At 36.6% G+C, this 21,389-nt stretch overlaps 2 protein-coding genes and 1 long non-coding RNA gene across 6 annotated transcripts in view; 2 read left to right on the top strand and 1 right to left on the bottom strand.

Annotated features, from left to right (window-relative positions):
• LOC109536335 (RNA-binding protein Pasilla) overlaps positions 1-18,808 on the top strand; it is a 38,755-nt gene extending 19,947 nt beyond the window's left edge. For 3 of the 4 annotated variants that reach the window (XM_019902510.2, XM_019902506.2, XM_019902508.2), the window contains exons 3-9: positions 3,312-3,458; positions 7,434-7,588; positions 8,057-8,210; positions 12,645-12,979; positions 13,333-13,576; positions 14,122-14,364; positions 14,465-18,808. In XM_019902510.2, coding sequence (XP_019758069.1) covers positions 3,312-3,458; positions 7,434-7,588; positions 8,057-8,210; positions 12,645-12,979; positions 13,333-13,576; positions 14,122-14,364; positions 14,465-14,688 — 1,502 coding nt within the window. In that variant the 3' untranslated portion in view covers positions 14,689-18,808. The remainder of the gene's footprint in view (positions 1-3,311; positions 3,459-7,433; positions 7,589-8,056; positions 8,211-12,644; positions 12,980-13,332; positions 13,577-14,121; positions 14,365-14,464) is intronic. The other variant, XM_019902507.2, reaches the window with a different exon arrangement.
• On the top strand, positions 3,467-6,841 carry LOC125504967. Its single transcript, XR_007281846.1, has 2 exons — positions 3,467-4,148; positions 4,205-6,841. It is a non-coding gene; the product is annotated as an uncharacterized LOC125504967 (long non-coding RNA).
• Positions 18,809-19,221: 413 nt separating the features above from the next.
• On the bottom strand, positions 19,222-21,039 carry LOC109536337 (probable maleylacetoacetate isomerase 2). The gene is made up of 5 exons (XM_019902511.2): positions 20,336-21,039; positions 20,169-20,220; positions 19,862-20,088; positions 19,649-19,793; positions 19,222-19,495 (listed from the first exon to the last, which is right to left on the bottom strand). The coding sequence occupies exons 1-5, from the start codon at positions 20,354-20,356 to the stop codon at positions 19,284-19,286; spliced, it is 657 nt and encodes a 218-aa protein (XP_019758070.1). The 5' UTR covers positions 20,357-21,039; the 3' UTR covers positions 19,222-19,283.
• Positions 21,040-21,389: the final 350 nt, after the last annotated feature.

The raw sequence follows: 21,389 nt of genomic DNA, 5'->3' as shown, positions 1-21,389 counted from the left end.
TTTTTCAATAAATATCGAGTCTCCTTCATATAAAGGACACGATAAATCAACGGACATTGAAAAACACCCTGGAAGCTTTATATTCGAATTAATCGACATTTTGTAGCTATTTTAAGCGGTTTTTGAGCCGTCACTATCTTCAACCGACCGTATCTTTCTTGTTATGGACTCAACCACTGTAGATAAGCACATTTGGGGGCTTTTTAGGTCAGAAGCAATCCATTGAGCACAGAAAATACGCATGTGAAATTTTGATTTTTGATCGAAAACTTTTGAAGGGTAGTAAACCTCTCAAAATACCTCAAATTTTATATCATTTTCATCTCAACTAAGCCAGGCATGCAAAGAGATCACTTAAAAACTTGCTAGCAGCTTTAGATCCGAAATAATTAACATTTTTGGCACATTTTAAGCATTTTTTTGAGCGGGCCCGATCTTCAAACGGCGACAACTTCCTTATCGCAGACTCAAACAAACACTTYACATGTGAGCATCGGGGAGCTTCTTAGGYCGACAGCAATTAATTAAGCTCAGAAAGTACCCATGTTTTTTTATATTTAACCGATAATTAAGACTCAAAATTTATTAMGTCTCTCAAAATGCAYCTAATTGTACATYATTCTCATCTAAAGCACGCGAGGAATGCRACGAGCTCATTTTAAAACGGTCTAAGAGCTTTAGATGCGAAACTATTTATGCAATTTTTGAGCGTCTCTGAAGAACTGCATGCYCTTGAAGACGCTGATCTTTTAAACCAAATCCCAAATTATCAATTTTTATTATAATCCACCTTGTACCTCGACTGTGAGGAAGTAGGAGTCGACTTCCCATTAAAATATAGTGAATAATCGATGAGTTCAGCAGCGGTTTAATGCAGATTAACAATGCAAGGACGAGAAATTGTTTGGCCATGAAGAAAATACTGTTGGGTTTTAATTAGATGATTTTCAGAATTGTTAATCCGTTGCAAAAAATGCTGAATATCCATCAAAAGTGCCAGCATAGTTCAGCTTGATTTTCATTACGAACGGCCAATTGTTCCCTAATCCGCAATTAAGTCCTCAATTAAACCGCATAAGTAACGTTCCTTATACTAATTTTTTCTGCTCTATGATTGTGTTGGATTGCTGGTTATTTAAGCTGCCACTATTTGTTTAATGATTGCTAAAAATCCATTAACGTGTCTAAGAGGAGAGATAAAATGCCATTGTTTCCACAAATTTTAATAACCGCGTATGCTCTAATCTCAACAGCAAACACTGTTCGAATCCATTATGTCATTTCTGAAATCCAGCAGCAACTTAAAAGTGAAATTATAAATGTTTTTTTTGTTATTAGAAGCATTCATGGTGTTTCAAAGCAAATGTGAAAAGGCCTCCGGAAAGTTGCAATTTTGTTTGTTTACAGATATTTAACTCATTAAGTGCATTAAGTGAAGTCCAATTGTATTTTAATATTAAATTTTATTTGCTACACCCATTTGTCCTTAATTAAGCCCAATTAGGCCTTGTCTAGGACCGCTACTGAACAATTTTGTAAATGTAGAGCCATTTAATATCGTTTCGACATCAATATGTGTACACCCACTGAATTTTTATATGCGTGTTCCTGCAATTACAAATGCCAACACTCGATTTAAGTGTGTTAATGTGTCTTGTTTGGCTATAAAATTCTTATTATGAAATGGAACCGACCCGTTTATTCAAAAAAAAAATGAAATAAAAATGAGAAAGTTCGCTCGAGTCGGGGATTTATAATGGAGTTGAGAAGTTGGTGCACTAGTTTGGCAGTTAGTTAGATGAAGACCTGGATAGACCGGAAAAGTTAAATGAAATTTGGATAAAATCTGTTGCCGTATGATAATGCTAATAAGTAACATTTTGCAGTCATATTTTACAAAGAGCTTTTGATATTGAAGGTTTTGGAACAACCGGGGAGACGTGGGAAGACTCAACCTCAACAGGCTATTTTACGCACTAATGAAGGCAACAGCAGTTTAGAGTTCGCTTCGGGATTAAACTTTGAAAAATGAATAAGTTTGAAAAGTTCTAAAATGTGTTGAACATTTTAGGCTGCGTGAAGTGTTGAAAAATTAATGAATTATTTGATATTTGAATTAAAGTGTTTGTGATATTGAGGCGCTTAAAAAGCTTCTTCTTGGGCGGCTTGCATGCGTCAGTTTGGGGTTTGCGGAAGAAAATGCACCCGTTTCTCGGGACACTGTTTACTAAAAAAAATGTATTTGTGAACTTTGGCAGCCACAGACGCATCGGACCGCATTCCCACGCAGTTTATACACGGAAGCATATTGCAAACCATTCCAAATTTCACAATCTAAACATTTATAAATTTGGCGCTGGATGAATTCACAAGCGAAATATTTATAGAAGTGACGATCCACAATATTTTGGAAATCCAAAGCGAGTTAACTTTTCGGAATGGATATGTGTTGGTTGGTTATTGTGGTTCATCCTCCCACTGGATTTTATCCGATTTGTACATAAGCATGTGTAAACTAGCCGAACAGCACTGGAAATAGTCCCATGGGTTGAAGAACGGGTTTCAGCAATTGTTAACCAATTAGGAACGTGCGTATTTTAATGGGCTACTAACTGATATTTAGACGGTTTATGTGTGTCGTTCATAACTGGTTAATATTAAGTGATTCTATAGAACTTTTAAAGCCGATTTTAGCATGTTTTGATGAGAATCTCTTTGTTTAATTTTTTTATTAAAAAATCGTTACTTCGTAGTTAATAATATCGATGAATCGCGGGCCAATTTCCGGGCCGTTTAGACTCAATTTTTGTATATTTTGTTGGGATTTTTTTTAATTGTACATACTTTCCTGACTGTGTTTCAGTTCCAAATCAAAATCAATTCCTGGGCGTCAGTCATTTATTGTCTATTTATCAATTAAAATACGGATGTATTACGTATTTTAATTGATTTTTTTAAATTAAAAAACTTGCCGAACGCTGTGAAGCCTAAACAGAAATTGGTATTATTTCAACGTCGATAAGAAAGTGGAAAATACACTGAAAAGTTCCCCAAATAGAAGTTGCAATTGTGTTGTTTCTTTCCCGTTAAAAGTAGGTAATTCGTTCACGTTTTCCCGCTTTGGCCGCTCCACTGAACGAATTAGATTGGGCGTCTAAACGCTTTAAGGAGCGGCCGGGAAAAAGGGCCGCATTACTGTTTGTTGTATGCCGGCTAAATTTTCCTGTAAATGATAAATAGAACACGTGAAGTCTGCAGCATCATTGAAAAATGTTTTTGCGCGTTTTTTCAATTTTTTGGCTTTGTTTCAGGTGGCGATGGAACGTACCACTTCAAAGTACTCGTGCCAAGTGTGGCAGCCGGTGCCATCATCGGCAAAGGGGGTGAAACCATCGCCCAACTGCAAAAGGAAACCGGAGCCCGCGTTAAAATGTCGAAGTCTCATGACTTCTACCCTGGTAAGTGCCAAGTTCACTAGAACTCGGTTTGTTTTTATTTATATCTTATCCTTTAACAGTTGTTTGCCATAACGATTTGTATGGAAATTCTATACGGATTTTCATCTGCTCCTTCAGTCGCCTCTAAGAATTCCAAGCGAAATATGCATTTACCTATTTTTACTCGATTTTAATATGTATTACAAGTTTTGGCAGGTACGCTAGTAACATTATGTAATCGCACGCAATTCGCATGGGGATCTCAAAGCCAATGTCAAGTATTAACCAGTCACGTGCGCTCATTAAAGCAAACCTAGTAAAATGAAGCCAACAAAATAAACGCGTCCCATTGTATTTTTACTGAGGCATAAGCCAAGAAAAGCCACCTTCTCCCACGTTTTCCAATCGGATTATGTAAAAACATGTTCGCAACAACATGCAACGCTGATCAATCGAAGTGGACGTTTTTGGCACCGTGGAGAAGAAAATGTTTTGTTGCATTTTCAGTTGCAGAATGCACCTTTCGCGTTTTTTTCTCAAGTCAATTGAGACACTAATAAAATAGATGCATTGAAGAAGTATAATTTTTTCAATTAATTCGTCATAATTATATGCCAATCAGTTCCACCAAATGATCAAAACGCCACCAGAATGTATATAACAATGTTGGCATCGATATGTGAATAGCAGCTATTTTCGTATAGAATGTAGGTTAGTTTCGTAATAAATTACAATGACAAAATATTTACTTTAATAATTCGATTTAGAGACCATCGGAGTGAATGAAATTAGAACAGCGATTAATTGCCCGATGATAAATCAAGGGAAGAGCGGAACTAGTTGTAATATGAAAGTCTCTAGAGTCCAAATCTGGATCGCTCACTGGCCGCCCATCGGACCTGTGGTCGATGTAGAAGACTTTGCTTTGCAAATGTACTGCTATTTAAATAAATAAATTTATCTGGCAATGATTTGCCTTCCTCCAAACATCTTTGACACTTTCTAGATTACAAAAATCAGCAAATGTGCATGATGTTTTTTTCATACAATGGTTTCGTTGTGTTCTACTATTGCAAATCAAATGTTTGCTCGATACGATTTTCACGATTTTGCCCTTGAAGTTTGGACTTCGGCAGCTGATCATACACAACGCACGTCAATAGATAAATACATTCATTATTTATCCGGTTCATGCGAGAGGACTCAAGTTCGTAATATAATGAAATTTCTCGTAAATTGAAACTTTACAAGCGGCGCAGCCATAGACCTATTGGCATTTGTTAACTCTGACTTGCAGTTGAAGCGTTTGGCAGCTTAATCTATTTCTTTCAATCAGTTTTTTCGATAACATTCAATTCATTTAATTGGAGATAATCAGTTTTGCTCAGTGTGCGCTTCTTTCATTCATTTTCACTAGCACTGCTTCCAAATCCGTTAGTTTTTCGCGACTTAAAACACCAACAAACTCGATGTCTTCATTATCAGTTGCGGTTTTGCCTGCCACCTTTTCTACTACTTAACTATTTGAACTATTCTCAAATCGACTTGCTCAAACCTGGACCCATCATCATTTCCATTAAAAAAATAAAGGTGTTCAAAAAATGAATTATATTCAGTGTCATTTAAAGCTGAAAACTGGTCTTCACATGAAGATGTTCTTATTGCGTAATGGACGGTTTCTTCATTCGTAATGACAGCGTTTGAGCCCGTTTACTCTACACTTAGTTCCGTTAGGAGCCCAAAGAAGTAACATAAACAATAAAAAGTGAAACTAGCTGTTTGTGGCCGGGCCCTGATGCAAGAACGTGAACATGATCATAATACGAACTGTGTTTGTTTCTAGGTGTTTAATTTCAGTTGAAATATAAGGTTTCAAGGAAACCTTGTCGAATGACGAAAGCCTGAAATGTGCGCCTAATTTTGGCCATAATATTTCGGTTGTGAAACGTGGTCTTTGTATTAATAGATTTGCATACCATCCGGCTGGTTGGCCTTGTTTCGGCAGAACTGGAAGCGATATTAATAAAAATGAACGCGTTTCAGAGGACAATTAATCTCCAGAAAAACAAAAACATTTTGGCAATTGTGCGAAGATTATTCTCCTGCCTAGTTGAAACTGCACGCGAAACTCACTCAATTAACTCTGACCGATAGTATAATTGCATTTTTAGTGGAACTCGTTTGCCGTTGAAAAAAACTGGTTTAAATACGAACACAACATTCTAGACTGTAGTAGTTTAACATTAAATACCTTTAAAATGTTTTTTTATTTAGTGGATTCTTCATCTGCTCATCTGTTTGAGCTCAATGTTGGTCGTTCTGTAAAGTAGTAGTAAAGACAATGTAGCTGGAATTTTATATTTTATTTCTTGTTTTGCCATGCAGAAGACGGTGTTTCCAGAAGGCTTTTATCGTTTAGCCAACTGACAGAATATCAGCCTAAATATGTATGTGGATCATCAAAGTTCGCTGGTTGTTCGAGATATTGGCAACATAATTATTTGAGATAATGTCGAGTACAGCGTATTTTTAGACGGTTGTTAATGTTATATACATTAGGATGTGTGTAATGAGCGACATCAAAGGCATATTAAAGGACTGCCAAATCATATTTATATCGATGCAGTGATGGTAACTTGTGCACTAAATTTTGCATAATACATTTATAGCTTGGATATTTATGGGCCATGAGTCGATATTGTTAAGTGTACATACACGTCTTGAATGTGTATTACCATAAAATTTCCAATATTCCGTGAAAATGTCGTTTATAAGAACTTTTATTGAAGGATTTTTACGTGCTGCGCAAACTTGATGAAGTTCTATAAATATTAATTCGATCCCCATGTTTAGGAACTGCTTGATAAAACCATATCGATATTGTTGTTCCAAGTTTCCCGACAAAAATTAAATGTTGCAACCAAGGCTATGTTTACTCATCATTTCCTTTGGCTTGATGATGGCTGGCCAACAAAATAGCCAATTCAATCACTGAGGATTGCAGATTTCACTCAATCATTTCCTGTGCAAATTTAAAATGTTGACATTTTTTCAATTGTCTTTTCAATTGTCGTTTCAAGTTGATCATGGAATTTGGTAATAAATACTGATAAAGCCTGCCAACAGGCTTATTACATTATAATGTATCCATAATTAATAAACACTGATAAGATAATATGGAACCCACTATAATTAAAATCAGAATATTATGTCATGTTGTTTGCGAGATACCTATTTACTTTGTTTTTAATAATTGAAGCAACCGAAAACTGATCCTCTTGAATGACAAAACAACAATGTTTTCGTTTTAATTATAATTTAATAATATTGGGCAAAAACATAAGGGAAAAACAAGCATATTTGATAAAAGTTTGGAGTAACAATGACAGTTGTTCTAAAGTATTTGTACAAAACGGAAAGAAAAAAATATGAGTTACAGACAAAAGTGGAAAATGAATCACATGAACAAGGAATAGTTGAACACAGATGGCGTCAAAACCTCTGAAAGGAAAACAGTAGGCGACATTCTCGAAATTGGAGAAATTAGACGAACCAATGCAAAAAGAAGAAAGCAGAGAGCATTAGAACGATATTAGAGAACACACTAAAAATGAAAAAAATTACTAAGAACTAACTTTTATAGACCTAGAAAAAGCATTCGACAAAGTGCAAAGAGTTAAATCATGGACATGGTTCAAAAAAAAATAATAATGGGGGAAAATGACGCAGGACTTTCACACATAGAGCAACAAAAGTGGTGAAATTATTGAAAAAAGCAGAAACCGGCAAAAAGTCAACAGGCAGGCTATAAAACAAAGGTTAAAAAAACATTTAGGAAAATTTACAAGCTGTCGAACGGAAATTCTTTGAAATGCATGCTAGAGGTGGTAGAAAAGGGACGATGGATAACAGAAAATTGGCATTTTATAAAATTATATAAATAATTTATTGAAAGTGAACATATTTTTGTAAAAGTGTGTTTTTTTCTTGTTCCAGGAACGACGGAAAGAGTGTGCCTGATAACTGGTAGTGTTGACGCTATAATGACTGTGGTAGATTTTATAATGGATAAAATTAGGGAGAAACCGGATTTGACAAAGCCCGTAATAGAAGCCGGTGATAGCAAACTGACACAAGAACGTGATAAACAAGTGAGTATGTGAACAGCCAATTAACAACACCGTACTAAACAATGTGTACAAACAGTTCGCATTCATGTTGGCATTTTTTCCTAATAAATAGTTAGCCAAAAACGCTTTTAAAAATAATCAGGTGGTTATATAAGACTGATCATTTTATATTATATAAATGGAAGAATGTGTTAATAATTTATTTCAGTAAAAGAAAACGATATTTGGGAATGAGCGGTCGGGTATGAATGAATATTTTAAGAAACCGGAAATCTTATGAATAATTATAGGTTTCAGAAACATAAATTTTTATTGCTTTATGGAATTTTATTCGAATAAACGTTGTGTTAAGCCACAATACCGTTAGGGTTTCGAGGTAGTTTTGAGAATAACATACAGAACGACGGAATGGAGGTGAACAAGTAAACTTTAAAAATATTGAAATGTGCTTTTCCAGGTGGCTAATTACGTTTTTTTTTCTATTTTCAGGTAAAGATATTAGTTCCAAATAGTACGGCCGGCATGATAATCGGTAAAGCCGGAAATTATATTAAACAAATTAAGGAGAGCAGTAGCTCCTACGTTCAAATCTCGCAAAAAGCCAAAGACGTCAGCCTACAAGAGAGGTGTATAACTGTGATAGGTAAGTGAAATTGTAGCATTTTTTTCTGCTGTTTAGTGTACTCGTGTACCTATTGAGATCGTCATATGTTAAAAAGCAATTTGCTATTAGCAAAAGAAAACGGCCGCGGTTAATTGCCTATTTTAGCATTTTCTATGGACTAGTTATGCTAGCGTTTTTGTTTTTTTGCAGTTGGATCAGTGGGGGATTTTTTGTCCAAAAAGTTCCAGAAAAAATTTCGAAAATTAACAAACAAAATTTTTGGGCGAAAATGTCGGTGGTTGGTGCTCTCAAACGAAGCGTTTCAGTGAAAAATGGCGTTTTTGATAAAATATCCAGTAAATTTTTCTAAATCCTCCGATGTACGATTTGCGAGAAAATGCCAAAACGATTTTTGAAAAATGTCGCTTATATCTGCTTTTTTCTCCCAAAAAACGGTTTTTCCCAAAAACTTGTTTTTTTCTCCCAAATGGAAAAATGGTGCTCATAAAATATCTTGCGGTCGTTTTTTCCAAATCTTCCGTTGCATGATGCGGGAGAGAATGTGAAAAACGTTGTTTGCAAAAATTCCCTCTTATCTCCAAAACCGAAAACGGTGGCAAGTTTTTGAACAAGCGGTTGGATACCGGGAGTCAAAACTCATAGAAAGTTGGTATTTGATTTTTTCTCAAAATGGTCCAAAAAGAGCGAGTTCTTCAAATATGGCCTAATTATCGCTTGGCAGGCCTTGGAAGGAAAACGATCAAAATTACTGAAAAAATATCACAAAATTTCGTAATTCGTCTTCAAGCTTGAGTGTCCATACCCACTTTACATGGGGTTTAACCGGCAAATTTCTACCCCTGACGCGCAATTACGCCCATTAGGCGTTAAATCACTTAAATTGCTTCTGAAAAGTTCTGTGTGTGAAAATTGGGTAGTTCGGTGGAGATTTGGCTGATTTATGGAGGTTTAAACTTTCAGGCCCCATAAGAGCTTTTTGTGTCTGTGGTTTTTCCCGTGTAAATCCGGGGGCGAATTTTCCGAAAAACTTCAGATAACTTTGCGGCAAGCATTTTGCAAAAGGTTCGTTGCACTTAAGTGCTTTTAAAGGAAAATGATGGGGAAAGTTGTCTTTGTGTTACTTTGTTGTGTAGCTCGCAACATAAAAAACCCTGCTAATTTCCTTTATTGCCATTTTTTATAGGATAAGTACACGGCTTGTTTTTGATCTCGTAGACGAGTCGTTCTACTCTATTGCACAATAAGTTCGGAAAACAAATAGATCGCTATCCGTTGCAGTAAATCGTGCACTTGACATTTCATGTGGAATGACAACGCTACAATCGATAGTGGTTTTTAAGCCGTTTGCCAAGGTTGCATTTCCCGGGGGTTTTGCATGTTTAAATGCCCCGATTACGTGGCTTTTCTTCAAGCGTTTTCGGGATTTTATTCTAACTAATCAGTTCAGTCAGTAACATTTGAGTGGGAAACTCTGAATATTTATCAGATTTTGCAAGAGCTTTTGTCTCATGCAGTGTTTCTGAGCTCGTTGGAATGTGGCAAATAAGACAGTTAAATTTCAATAGTCAAAACATGTTGATTCACATCGTCAAGCCATTTCCAAATCTGAAGTCCACATCATAAACTTAGCATGGTCATTGATGAATAAATTGTGCTTCTGGGCTTCGCCCACTCGGTTTGGACACTATTCTATCAGGTTGCGTCACTAGGCCAACGATATTATGTGGCGTGAGCTGTTTTTATGTGAGATAATGCGAATACATTAAGGAAATAACATTCCTCAGTTATTATTATTATGCATCACTGTCACAACCCCCGGCTTGTTTTTTTGCTCATTTTTTTTTCACCCCCCTTACTCAATCAATTCTGGTCAGTAAAGCGAAAAGGGGAGCTTCCCATCCAACTGCATGCATATGTCGGTTCAGTTTGCGAGTTATTTTTTCACTTTAATGGAGTTCTATTTATTCTTTTCCTGCCCAGCTTACAGTAATTGTCGTAAACGCTTTAGTGGACCTACATAAAACACGTAAAGTGTTTTTCCGGATGGAGCCGATAGTATGCGGACTTTGCTTCAACGGAAGTGTTTCAACAGGGGATTTACGTATTTTCACGCTTGAAGCAAATGGGAAAGAGTCGGATGGAAGTCGACGATCAAAATTTTCGTTTATGCGGAAGCAATTTTCTTGTCTTGGAAACTTAGAACATTCATATCTGGTTTAAAGTCAAAAACTCTTTGAAGTGATTGTATGCATTTGCGGCAGGATTACTGCTGGCATTACACACATTAAACAAATTACTGCAGCCGAAATGTTTCCATTATGATTTGCTAACCACATGCAATTTATAGCCGTTGTCCGCTAATAGTGGCACAATTTACACTATTTATCCGCTAATGCATTTGATTATCGATTGCACAAAATATGAATTATCGCAGGAAATGCGATTTTGGCCAGTTTATATTGTTTGCACTTTCAGTCAAAGAAAAAAACCGATTATATGATATGAGCCGGTTGGAATAATTAGCTTATTTAAGTGAAACTGAACGTTTATTAACGGTTATATTGCATGCTTTCCATTAATTGTCCATTAGTTCAAACACTTTGCAAATCCAGTTTGGCGTATCTGGATGGACGGTTTAAACTCGCTCAAGTTTCACATTTAGATGTTTTGCATTTAATCATCGCATGATTTGCACAATGTTTTTCGATTTACTTGCACTGAACTTGTGCTCGATTGGTGACCTAATCCGATTACATCATTTGTCCATGGGTTTTTCATTTAATAGTTCATCTATTAGTGTTGGAGCACATCAATGAACTGTAAAATTGGAATGAAGCATTTTAAATTGAACACATGCAATGTAAAACTGTGCACTTGTTTATATTTCCCCATATTCCTAAACAAAACCTGACACGATACTCAAAAGAAGTTCTATTAATACGCCACTGTTTTCCATTATTTCTTCCGTAACGCTGTAAAAGAATCGCTTTGGTAATTAATCGCCCTTCATTACAGGCAACTAATTGCTTTTTAATCGATTGCTGCTCACATTACCAGAGAGCCAATTAATTGCATTATCAACATCTATGTCGGTTGTCTTAATTTTTTTCGTTGTTTCATGTAACTTGCGAGGAACAAGCGCAATTTGCATTGTAAAGTTGAAAGGATCCGTTTCACAAGGCCGTGAAAATTATTTTTTTTTGTTGAAATTCATCATTGAAGTATGGTAAAAGTGTGCATTAGAGTGGATATTCTGTAACTTGTGCTTGTTTCTACCGAAAAACTTCCTTAAGGGAAAAGTAGCAAAAAGGGGCGTTGAGTTTTGAAACATAGAACGTTTTGAAAAAGTCTCAAAAATGTTATTAATCTATTAATATTGCCAGACACAAAAGAGTTTAAAACTTTTCAGATTGCATTGATTGAAATTGCACTTGTTGACTCATAGCCAAAAAAAGATCTGCACTCAAAGTAAATTAACCGAAAATGTAGTAGAACATTAATAGAAACACTTAATATTCCGTTGTTTTAGTATTTTGTATCAGACCTTTATTTCGGATTTATTCCATTTTCAATCTTTTGTTGGTGCTTTGCAACCTGTCCCGAGTAGCTCATAAAAGCCGTCTGATTGTAAAAGAAAAATATATGAGAAGCCCCTTCAGTTATTAAGGCAAAGATTCACTCTTTCACCCATTAATTCTTAATCGTTTTGTTTGGTTCAACACATAGTTTAAAAAGCAATTTTTTAATGGAAAATATTTAATTTTATCAAAACTTTTCGAGTTCAATATCTGCAATTGGGCCTTTTTGGGCGCCCAGGTTTACTTTGATAACAGTTATTTCCATAGATTTCTTAAAGTTTGCTTTCTAGTTAGATGCAAGATTGGTATTTGCGACTTAATTGGAAATAAATGATCTTCAATTTGGGGCCAGTTTGGTTTCTTTTGTTGTTTTATTGTCTTCTTCTTATCGTTTCTGAAGGATTGTTTTACTGGAATACTGGTTTATAGACACTTTCTGATAAGTTCGACAAAGAGTTGATTGTAAGTTTAAAAAGAATTTGAATACTTTTTGCAGTAGAAATGTGGATCTGAAACCATGTTGACAAGAAAGTGAAATAGCAAAAGAAACCAAACTTGGACAAAATTAAAGATTCATTTAATTCTAATTAACTAGACTTGCATTCGAAAAATTTGCTCGAACATGTTGTCTAACAGAAATTTGTTGATTAAAAATTGAAATAAAATCCTAGTTTTCTTATAATTCAGTTAATTTGCATCAAATTTTGAGCACAAACGTACCGATTTAAATAGTTTTTTTAAATTTAAAACAATAAAACTATTTTTGCATTTTCTGATCGTTTTTACGAACCAAAACTGCTCTTGTAAGATTCCGATTTCGACTTGTTTCCGAGATTTTCCACAAAATTAAACATGTTGTTCTGTTGTGTTGCAGGTGAAAAGGAGCAAAACAAACAGGCTTGCATGATGATTCTGAGTAAAGTGGTGGAAGATCCACAGAGCGGCACCTGTTTAAACGTGTCGTATGCTGACGTTAGCGGCCCCGTTGCCAACTACAATCCTACAGGATCGCCGTTTGCGCAGCAAGCAGCGGGCGCAGCGTTTGGCGCATCAACAGCCAGCCTAAACAGCACATTGAGCGCAGCTGCTGTGCAGCAGGGCCTGGTGCTGAATGGAGCGGGCGCAGCCGGATTGAGCTTGAGCTTGAATCTAACCGCGCCCGGACAAAGTATAGGCACTGTAACTGCGCAATTGCTGGATCATATTAAGGTAGGAATTATTCAAAATATCTGCTTAGGAAGTGGTTGAGGAAATTCACGTTTTACGTAATGGTAGAATTTAAATTCATTTCGAATAATGCCAGTATAGTTTGCTTTCACATTTTTTCGTTTCTGAAATCGTCGGTTTTGTTTGTGTCGCAACTAATAAACGCCAACTGTAGTGGTAATCTTTAAGGCTCCAGATGCGGCTTGGAATTTCAATGACCAAATTAGGTAAATGAACGTTAAAGTTTGCCATTATTGAACACGCGCTTAACGATTATGAACCCATTAGATGGATAATTAATACGAGGATTTGGCCTGGCCGTGTTCGTGTACGCGATTTTTTGCAATAAAGTATAGATTTTCTTGCAGATCCAATTGCGAAGCTCCGGACTAACGGAGCCCCACATTGCCGAGATTAGCGCTGCCCTAACAGTACTGGCAAAGTACGGAATTTTGGGGGTTGGCTTGGGGATCGGGAATGCCCATGCTGGGGCTCTTCCCGTCTCCAGCTACTTGAGCGTGATGGAGCAAGCGGGAGCAAATGCGGCAAACTCCGGCGTCTTCGGAGCAGTTGGCCAGATCACGCTCGGAGAATGCTTAGGTGGGTTAATTTTGCAGTGGGTTTTATTGTGCGCAAACACTGCCGGTTTGGAACAGTGCCCAAAACCAAATACAGGCATTGCAGGCAGCATAGTGCGCAAATTACCATCATCAGACAATCAGTGTTACAAATTGTCCATACTAGGCAGTTTTGTGTGCGGCTGCATTTGCATTAATCAGCCAATGAATATGGGTTTCGCTTCAAACTGCTGCGATTGTGACTTGACATTGTCGGCTGTTTTTATTATTTCCTACTGTGTTTGCAACATTTTTGAAATGCCTTTCTAACACGGTACGACGTAAAAAGGATGTGTGCAATCTGCATGCAAATGAGCGACATTCTTGGCAAAAACTTCACATTCGCATTCAAAATTACAATTATTGCTCAAAGTGCATTCCTCCAGGCTTACGGGCACTTACTGACGTGTCATGAACGATTGGCAAAATAATCGAAATGATTCAGATCGGGCGAGCGTGGCGGCCAAGTCGTCGGTCCTTGCATGCATCGTATATGCATTGACCGATGGATTTTTTCGTTTTTTCCAGGAGCAAATTCTCCAACACCGCGATCCAGCCTGGAACGATACGAATCCGCTTTTGATCCATTCTCCGTCCGGCATCAGACGTCCGCTGCCACGGCGCCGATCTCGCTCAACAACAACAGCTTTGGTTTGGGCACCAATCAGCAGGTGACGGTTCTGAGCAAAAGCCCCACGCCTGGCGACATCAAGGTTCATCCCGAGAGCAAAAACGTCGAAATTGCTGAAGTCATTGTTGGTGCCATTTTAGGTAAGGGCTGTTTGGCGGCACCGATCTCTGCTTCCAAGTGGTTTGGTCCAAAAGTCTCCGTTGGATTGAGACAGTGTTGATTTTATTGTATGTTATGTAGGGCCTGGTGGTCGTTCCTTGGTCGAGATCCAGCAAATCAGCGGTGCCAATATCCAGATATCGAAAAAAGGGATTTTTGCTCCCGGTACCCGGAACCGGATTGTGACCATCACGGGTAACCAGCATTCCATTTCGACTGCTCAGTACTTGATCGAGCAGCGCATCAATGAGGAGGAGCAGAAACGTGCTCGAAATAATGGCATCGGCGCCCTCACTATGCAGTGATAATCACGTGCATTCAATTGTTATTATTGACGACGACACTGGACTTGTTGCTGAGTGCGGTCGATTCCAGAGGAAACTCAATCGCAATCGATCAGCTACTGAGGGCCGTGTAGGTCGATTTTGTTTCCAGTTTTGTTTTATATTTTTTGTTTTTCTTTGTGGAGTATTTGTTTGTTGAAATTCTAAAATGTTTTTAAAATTGTTATTATATATTATATAACTGTGTAATCGAGGCTGTTACGTATTTTACATAGAGTTTGTAAGCTTTTCGGTTCGCTTTGGAGAGTCGTTGCATCGGAAAATTTATTCAGTTTTCTCAACCTTTACTACAGCGGGCTTGATGTAATTTGGGTAAAGTTCCTTTACGTCCACTCCGTGTAAATATCTTGCCTGGTCTTCCTCGCGTTGAGGAGACCGGGAATATTGTTACCTGAAGAACTTTACGTTGCTGTTATGAACTTGATCTGATTTTAAGAGAAGCGATAAGTAGAAATAGAGGAATCTAATTAAATAAATTGTGATGATCATCATTAGTCAACCTCATTTACTCTAGAGCATAGAGCATAGTGACCCGAATGGGTCGCCCCCGTTTCAATGAGTTTCCATTCGGATCACTTCGATCGCTATTTCATCACTGCATTACCAACTACGGTTATTTAGAGAGTTATTAGACGGAAAATGTTATTTTTATTCAGTATCGTCACATTTGTTTTCTTTAGATAGGGTACAAAATATATTGATTAATTCCAAAGGCAAATCCTCCTCAACCGACACCGATTAATGAGCGGAGGCGATTTAGATAGGAAAAGAGCGAATATGTGGAGTTGTTTGGCAATTTGATTGTGCACAGATTGAAAGCAACATTTACTTAACCAGCTGATAAATATAACGTAAATGTTACTGTTAATCTATCGTTGATCGAGCATGCCCTGAGAAGACCAAATTCAATATTAAAAGTATTTTTATATGCAAGAGAATTTAAATGTTGCATTCGGATATTTTATCCATGTTGGTCAAAACATGAACATTGCTTCCAATATTTCGAGCTTAAGTAGCGAGTCCCTGTTTATTCTACCGAATTATTGCAGAAATGTAGAGCGGAATGTGGAGATTTTCAACTTTTTTAGTTTGTTGTATATTGTTCTGGAAAGCCAGATATTCTAAACAGTCAATGATGTTCTGTGATTGCGAATTGATTGGCCACAGTAAGTTCTAAAATGATGTACCTGCAAGACTAGCTCAGGCAAAAAAAGAGATCCTATTTACATAGAGAAGAATCTATTATCAAAAGAGAATCAAGAAATACGAAACAGGAAACAAAAGCAAAATTAATATGTCAGTTACCAGCACGCCAATAGAATGGAAGAAAGCCCCTGAAGAACTCGACTTAGTCTTAAAGTTCTTCAATTTGCGTAGATCAATATTTATTGTTTTTACCGCCATTAACCAGCAGATGACGTTGATTCATTGGTCATTAATGAAATGTTGAACAATTTCATCGTGAAGTTGGTTGGCATTCTTTGAGACCCATCTAAAGGCATGACATAGAATTACTTGTAAATATTAAGCTTATATTCAAAACTATTGCTGTTATTTCTTATAGAATCTTAATATATTTAAAATGAAATCATATACGCAAGAGATAAATGTAACTCAATTATTATATACTACTGTTATCGCATGTTGTTGATGTTAATGTTTGGACAGCCCTTCGGCGCTGCATATACACACATTTTTAAACGCCGTTTTCAATTTTGGATTTTTCACATGCGCTAACTTCATTTTAAGAATCGGCTTTACAAAGAATTTGTTTTGATGAACAAGTTCCGACTATTTGATGCGGGAAGTCTAGTCAACAAAGAACATCATCCCGTGATGTTCTACTGTTAAGTTTTATTGGTCAGGGTGCGTTTAGTTGCTTTTTTCGAGCACAAAAGTCCGTAAAGTCCGTAAAGTAAAGCCGAGTTTTAATTTAGGATTTTAGTTGATAAGGAAAATAGATTAAGTTATATAAAGTAAATTTTATGTATGTTCTGTGCAGGTCATAGGCGGATCCTGAAACTAAAACAAATTGTCGCATTCCTGTATATATATTTGAAGATACTGTACGTACACTTTTGTTGCCTTCATTCTCGTTATGGGTTCTTTACTGGAACATTAAGTTTTCCACATAACGGAACAACCACAATGCCAACAATAATTATCATCCGCTAGTTTTGTGGATAACTCAATTTTCCAATGGATTTATTGTCAATTCAAACTATATTTTTGATACCTACATGTTTTCGTTTCTCATATCAAGGACATAGATTATCTCTATATTGGAATAATAGATTAATTTAATTCAGGTTAAATGGTGCAATTATTGAAAAGAGGTCAAATAGATAGTATATTCTAGTGTTAAATGTCCAGAATCTATGTATCCAATCTGCGGAATTTATATCCCTGTTACTGTACTTGTTTCTCATTTGCTGTCCCAATTCACGAATTCATCGTCAGGGTTGTTTGGTCATATTTTGTTCATAAAATTCAAGGAGTTGAGATAAAAGTAAGTGTTTTGTTTCTTATCAAATTTCGGACTGTTTGTTAAATAAATATGGCCAACAATCTGAAACGGACCCATTTCAAATCGAAGAAAAAACAACTCTGTTGCTGTGATATACATTGTTAGTAATGCAACAATTACGTTCATATTCCAAAGTGCAATATACCACTAACTTCATCAATCTAACGGTTTGATCATCCAAAAATCTTGTTGCATTATTAATTGTTCGATTCATCTGGGAAACCATTTTGGGCATACATTGATTACATTAAGCTTGCCTTTTTCGAGTGTTGTTCTGATAATATTTAGTTGTCTTTGAAAAACGCTAAAGTGCGGTTGCCTCAATGGAGTGATTGATGGAATACACAGAAGTGACCTTGTCTTTAGTTGGTCTATTTCATATTATCATTGCAAGACTTAATTTACGGTTTAGATCTAAAAAGAAAAATTAGTCGTAAGTTTGTTGGTGTAAATATTTTATTTTTATATTATTGTTAGTCTCTTATAGTTTGGTCATCCTTTCCATTCCCAGTTGTTACATTTTGTGTTCGAGGTGTCGCTCACATTTCTAGAATTATGTTGTAACTAAAAAGGCCTACATAGTACATAAACGAGTTGGAACATGTAAATTTTATAAGCAAAGACTATAATAACCTAACGGTTAGATGTTGTTATGTAGATTTTTGTGCTCTCATGATAGATTCGGCTAACGACCCCTTCCACTGATTAATTTGCTAACTGTTTAGCGAACAGTCTAGGACAATAAATCCGAAATGTAAAAATTGCGAAATCAGTTCGAATCTAGCATGAGCCACCACCCGTTACTCTCTTGCTACTCTGCTACTACATGTAACTCTAATAGTTCAGCTTTCCACGATTTAATCGAAGTTACCAGTTTTGGCAATTTACATCTTAGAAGTTACAACTGATATGGTTGACGCAAATCGCCGAAAAAAATGCGTTAACCGTGAACACTTTGTTATTGTAGCACCTAAGCATTGCGTCATGGTTTTTGTTTTTGTTAAGTCTTGTTAGCAAGCTTTGCTAATTCTCGTCACTGTCATTGGTTACTGATTAACTTGCTTATTCCGTGAGATTTGCTATATTTTTGTTTGCTGCCTTTCTGGTTTTTAATCTCAATGTTAAATCATTATTTGCTTGTCTAAAGTACCCAATAGATTCGAAGCTCTCAACCACAAATCAGTTATCGTTTAACAGTGACCAGAATTGCATGTAAGTAACTACATAAGAAATATGTTATCAAATAGATTCAGTGATATTAGTTATTGGAAACACGGTTGGGCTGCCAAGTAATCTTGGTGAAACGGGTCATAGATTTTATTTGAATAGTGTATGGGAACATGCACCTTGCTACAGACTGTACTGTAAAAGCTGGTGTCTCGAACAGACCTCGAATTATTTACAGTTTGCAAACGAAACGAGGTTGTTTCGAGACGGCCACAACGTGTTAAAGTTTAAAATTTATAATGTACTGTTTGTAGCTTCTGTTTTCAATTAGATTAGTACACTGCATTGTCAAACACATTATTATTCAATAAACTCCATAGTGCCATACATCGTATTTTTCATGATTTCCTCACGTTTTTCTCTTTCATTTCTCTACCATGTCCATCTAGTGTTTTAGTATTGGCATTTTTTCGTTTGCCGTTTCGTTTTTTCACGCAAAACCAATGCCAGCATTAAAACGCGTTGTCCATCCACAGCTATTTTCCTCAGACTCATGGAATATCATTTTATTTTATTTTCACAGAACAGAAACAGACTACCAAATTAAAAGGGAAAGTGTTTTGTGTCCGTCCGATAATCTAGTCAGTATTTTATTTTTTGTACAATTTGTTAATGTCTGTGATAAGGCTGGTGATTAATAAAAAGTGTTAAGTTTTATTAGAACCGATTGTTCAAATTATTACCTGCAAAAATTGAGGGAAACCACGCACTCAAGGCGATTTTTAAATTTAATTCTTGGATTGGGCAGCAGAATCAATAAGTTTATTTAAAAGTTTTTACAGTAAATGTTTTTTTTCGAAGCTTACTTATGGGCTTCAGGTGGGCAATCGGGTTGGTTACTGGGATGTGCTGCAAGAAAAGCTGGATGCCGTTCAAGCTCCCGGTCGATTCTCAGGATAATCGGGAAAGGCCTTAAATCGACGTGAAATCTTCGCGCATTGAACACTTGGGGAATAAGGCAACAGTCTGCTAAGGTTATTTCATCACCCACGCAGTATTTGCCAGCACAAGATCCTAAAATTAAAGTCTCTAAAGTTTTTTTTGACCTAAAATATACAAAAAACCAGAAAGTTTGCTTTATCTGCACTAGCAGCGGCTTTGTTTCTAAAAATTGCCAAAGTTTCCAGGTTTTTATCAAAGGTCATATTTTTGTGCTGAGTTAAGTACCTAAGAGTTTCTCCACAGCTCTGAACCCTCGATTGATCCAGTGCTTGGCCCATTCATCTTTCTTCTCTTCTCCCACATGAATTAATACGGAAAGGTTTTGTAGAGGTTGGACACCGCAAGCAATCACTTCGCATATTTCGCGCATCTGGAAGTAATTAATTAAATAAAATTAAAAACTGTTAAAGGAAGATTCTTTGAAGCGCTTAAACCTACCTTGGCTCTTTTAACTACATCAGAAGGAAGCAGAGGTCGATGCAGCCTGGTTTCTTCCAAATACTGCATTATGTTTAGGGATTCGACCAATGTGACCGCATCTATGTGAAGAGCTGGAACTTGTTCCATCGGATTCAGCTCTCTGTATTCGTTCGAATGTTGCTCACCTCCAGCTTTGATGAGCGACACTGGCTTGATTTCGTATGGAATTTCCTTGAGGTTTAATGCTAAAAAGGACACCAAATTGCTTACCTTTCTAGTTGTGTAGTAAGGAACCTTTAAATTAGCGAAAAACTTAGATTCTTACCTATTCTCACCCGCCACGAACAAGAGCTTCTCCAGTACGAATAAAGAATTGTCTAAAAAACAAAACATCCTTGTTGTAAGTTTTCGTGAAGACATTTCCTTCTTTGATTGTAGCAAGTTCGAATATACTTTTCCCTCGAAAAACCTCTACCAACAAAATCTGCTTACCTTTATTTGCGGCGTAGCCATCCTCAGTGCACGTAAAACTGCAAAAATCACTTGAATAATTTGAAAATAGCACACTTATCACACTAGAACCGAAGTCTTGACCGAGTGCCGTCCCTGTCTGTAGAGTCTTGAGAGTTGCAATGAGGAGCGATTGGAGGGACCGGCTTATTTCAATGCAAACACATGTAGTATGAGATGCAAAATTAGCGACAGGTTTGCGCGGCATTTGCGAACTAGTTTTCAAAGGATTGCGAGGTGTTTTTTCTGGCTTTCGTTCTTATATCCACACCGATCTGGTTTATAGCGAATAGTAGAAGGGTTGAATTTTGCACCCTAATCCAGACGTTCGTTTCAGTTCTACGGGTTATAAAATGAGATTTGAATTTTGTTTGGACAGATTTTCAATTAGCAAATCTTATTGATGAAAATAAATTACCAATTAATAAACATGAGAATAACAACAACATGTTATACCTATTTATAACGTGGTGAAGGTTAATGAATGGATTACCGCCAGGCGTCGATTGCTGTCCATGTTTATTAGAATAATACAGGCTGGAATTTTTTTAACTTTTAGTTATCACCGCGTTGAACTCAAATCAACCCATGTTCTGGTTGTGAATTTGCAATGAAAACAAAATTACTGTTAAAATGTCTAGTCCTTCTACAGGGCGCTGAAGTAGTCCTCAAAATGTTAATATTCTGCAATCCGCTGGGGATAATTTATTGTAATTCTGCAGGTTTTCAGCCCTGGGCCCAATGCATAATTTGGGGCAAACATTTTAGTTCCTCGGGTTACCCCCCGAGTTTTGAGAAAATTAAAAATCGCTTAACCGAAACACCCTGTATATCTGAAAAAATGGTAGCTCTCCCTCTAAAAAGACAAATTGGCAGAGTTTTTAGAAAAAAAATTATAACATTCGCAAATTAGGCACTTTTTCATCTAAATCAACTGAGGAGTGCAACGAGATCAATAAAAAACGTGCTGAAAGCTTTCGATCAAGAATAAATATTTTAAATCTGTTCTTGAAAATTTTTTGAGCTGCCAAGTTTT

Source organism: Dendroctonus ponderosae, unplaced genomic scaffold (assembly GCF_020466585.1).
Source record: "Dendroctonus ponderosae isolate FM_Combo_2020 unplaced genomic scaffold, Dpon_F_20191213v2 Dpon_F_20191213_6, whole genome shotgun sequence".
Classification (NCBI taxonomy): Eukaryota; Metazoa; Arthropoda; class Insecta; order Coleoptera; family Curculionidae; genus Dendroctonus; species Dendroctonus ponderosae.
Note: the sequence above shows the minus strand (reverse complement) of the source record. Positions and strands in the feature narration are given on the sequence as shown.

What these genes read in the sequence shown, in the direction of transcription:
- LOC109536337 (XM_019902511.2), bottom strand. Translation starts at nt 20,356, where the DNA reads ATGGCTACGCCGCAAATAAAG. An exon ending in TTCGTGGCGGGTGAGAATAG is followed by an intron (nt 20,089 to 20,168) that starts GTAAGAATCTAA and finishes TGTCCTTTTTAG; the next exon opens with CATTAAACCTCAAGGAAATT. An exon ending in ATGTAGTTAAAAGAGCCAAG is followed by an intron (nt 19,794 to 19,861) that starts GTAGGTTTAAGC and finishes AATTACTTCCAG; the next exon opens with ATGCGCGAAATATGCGAAGT.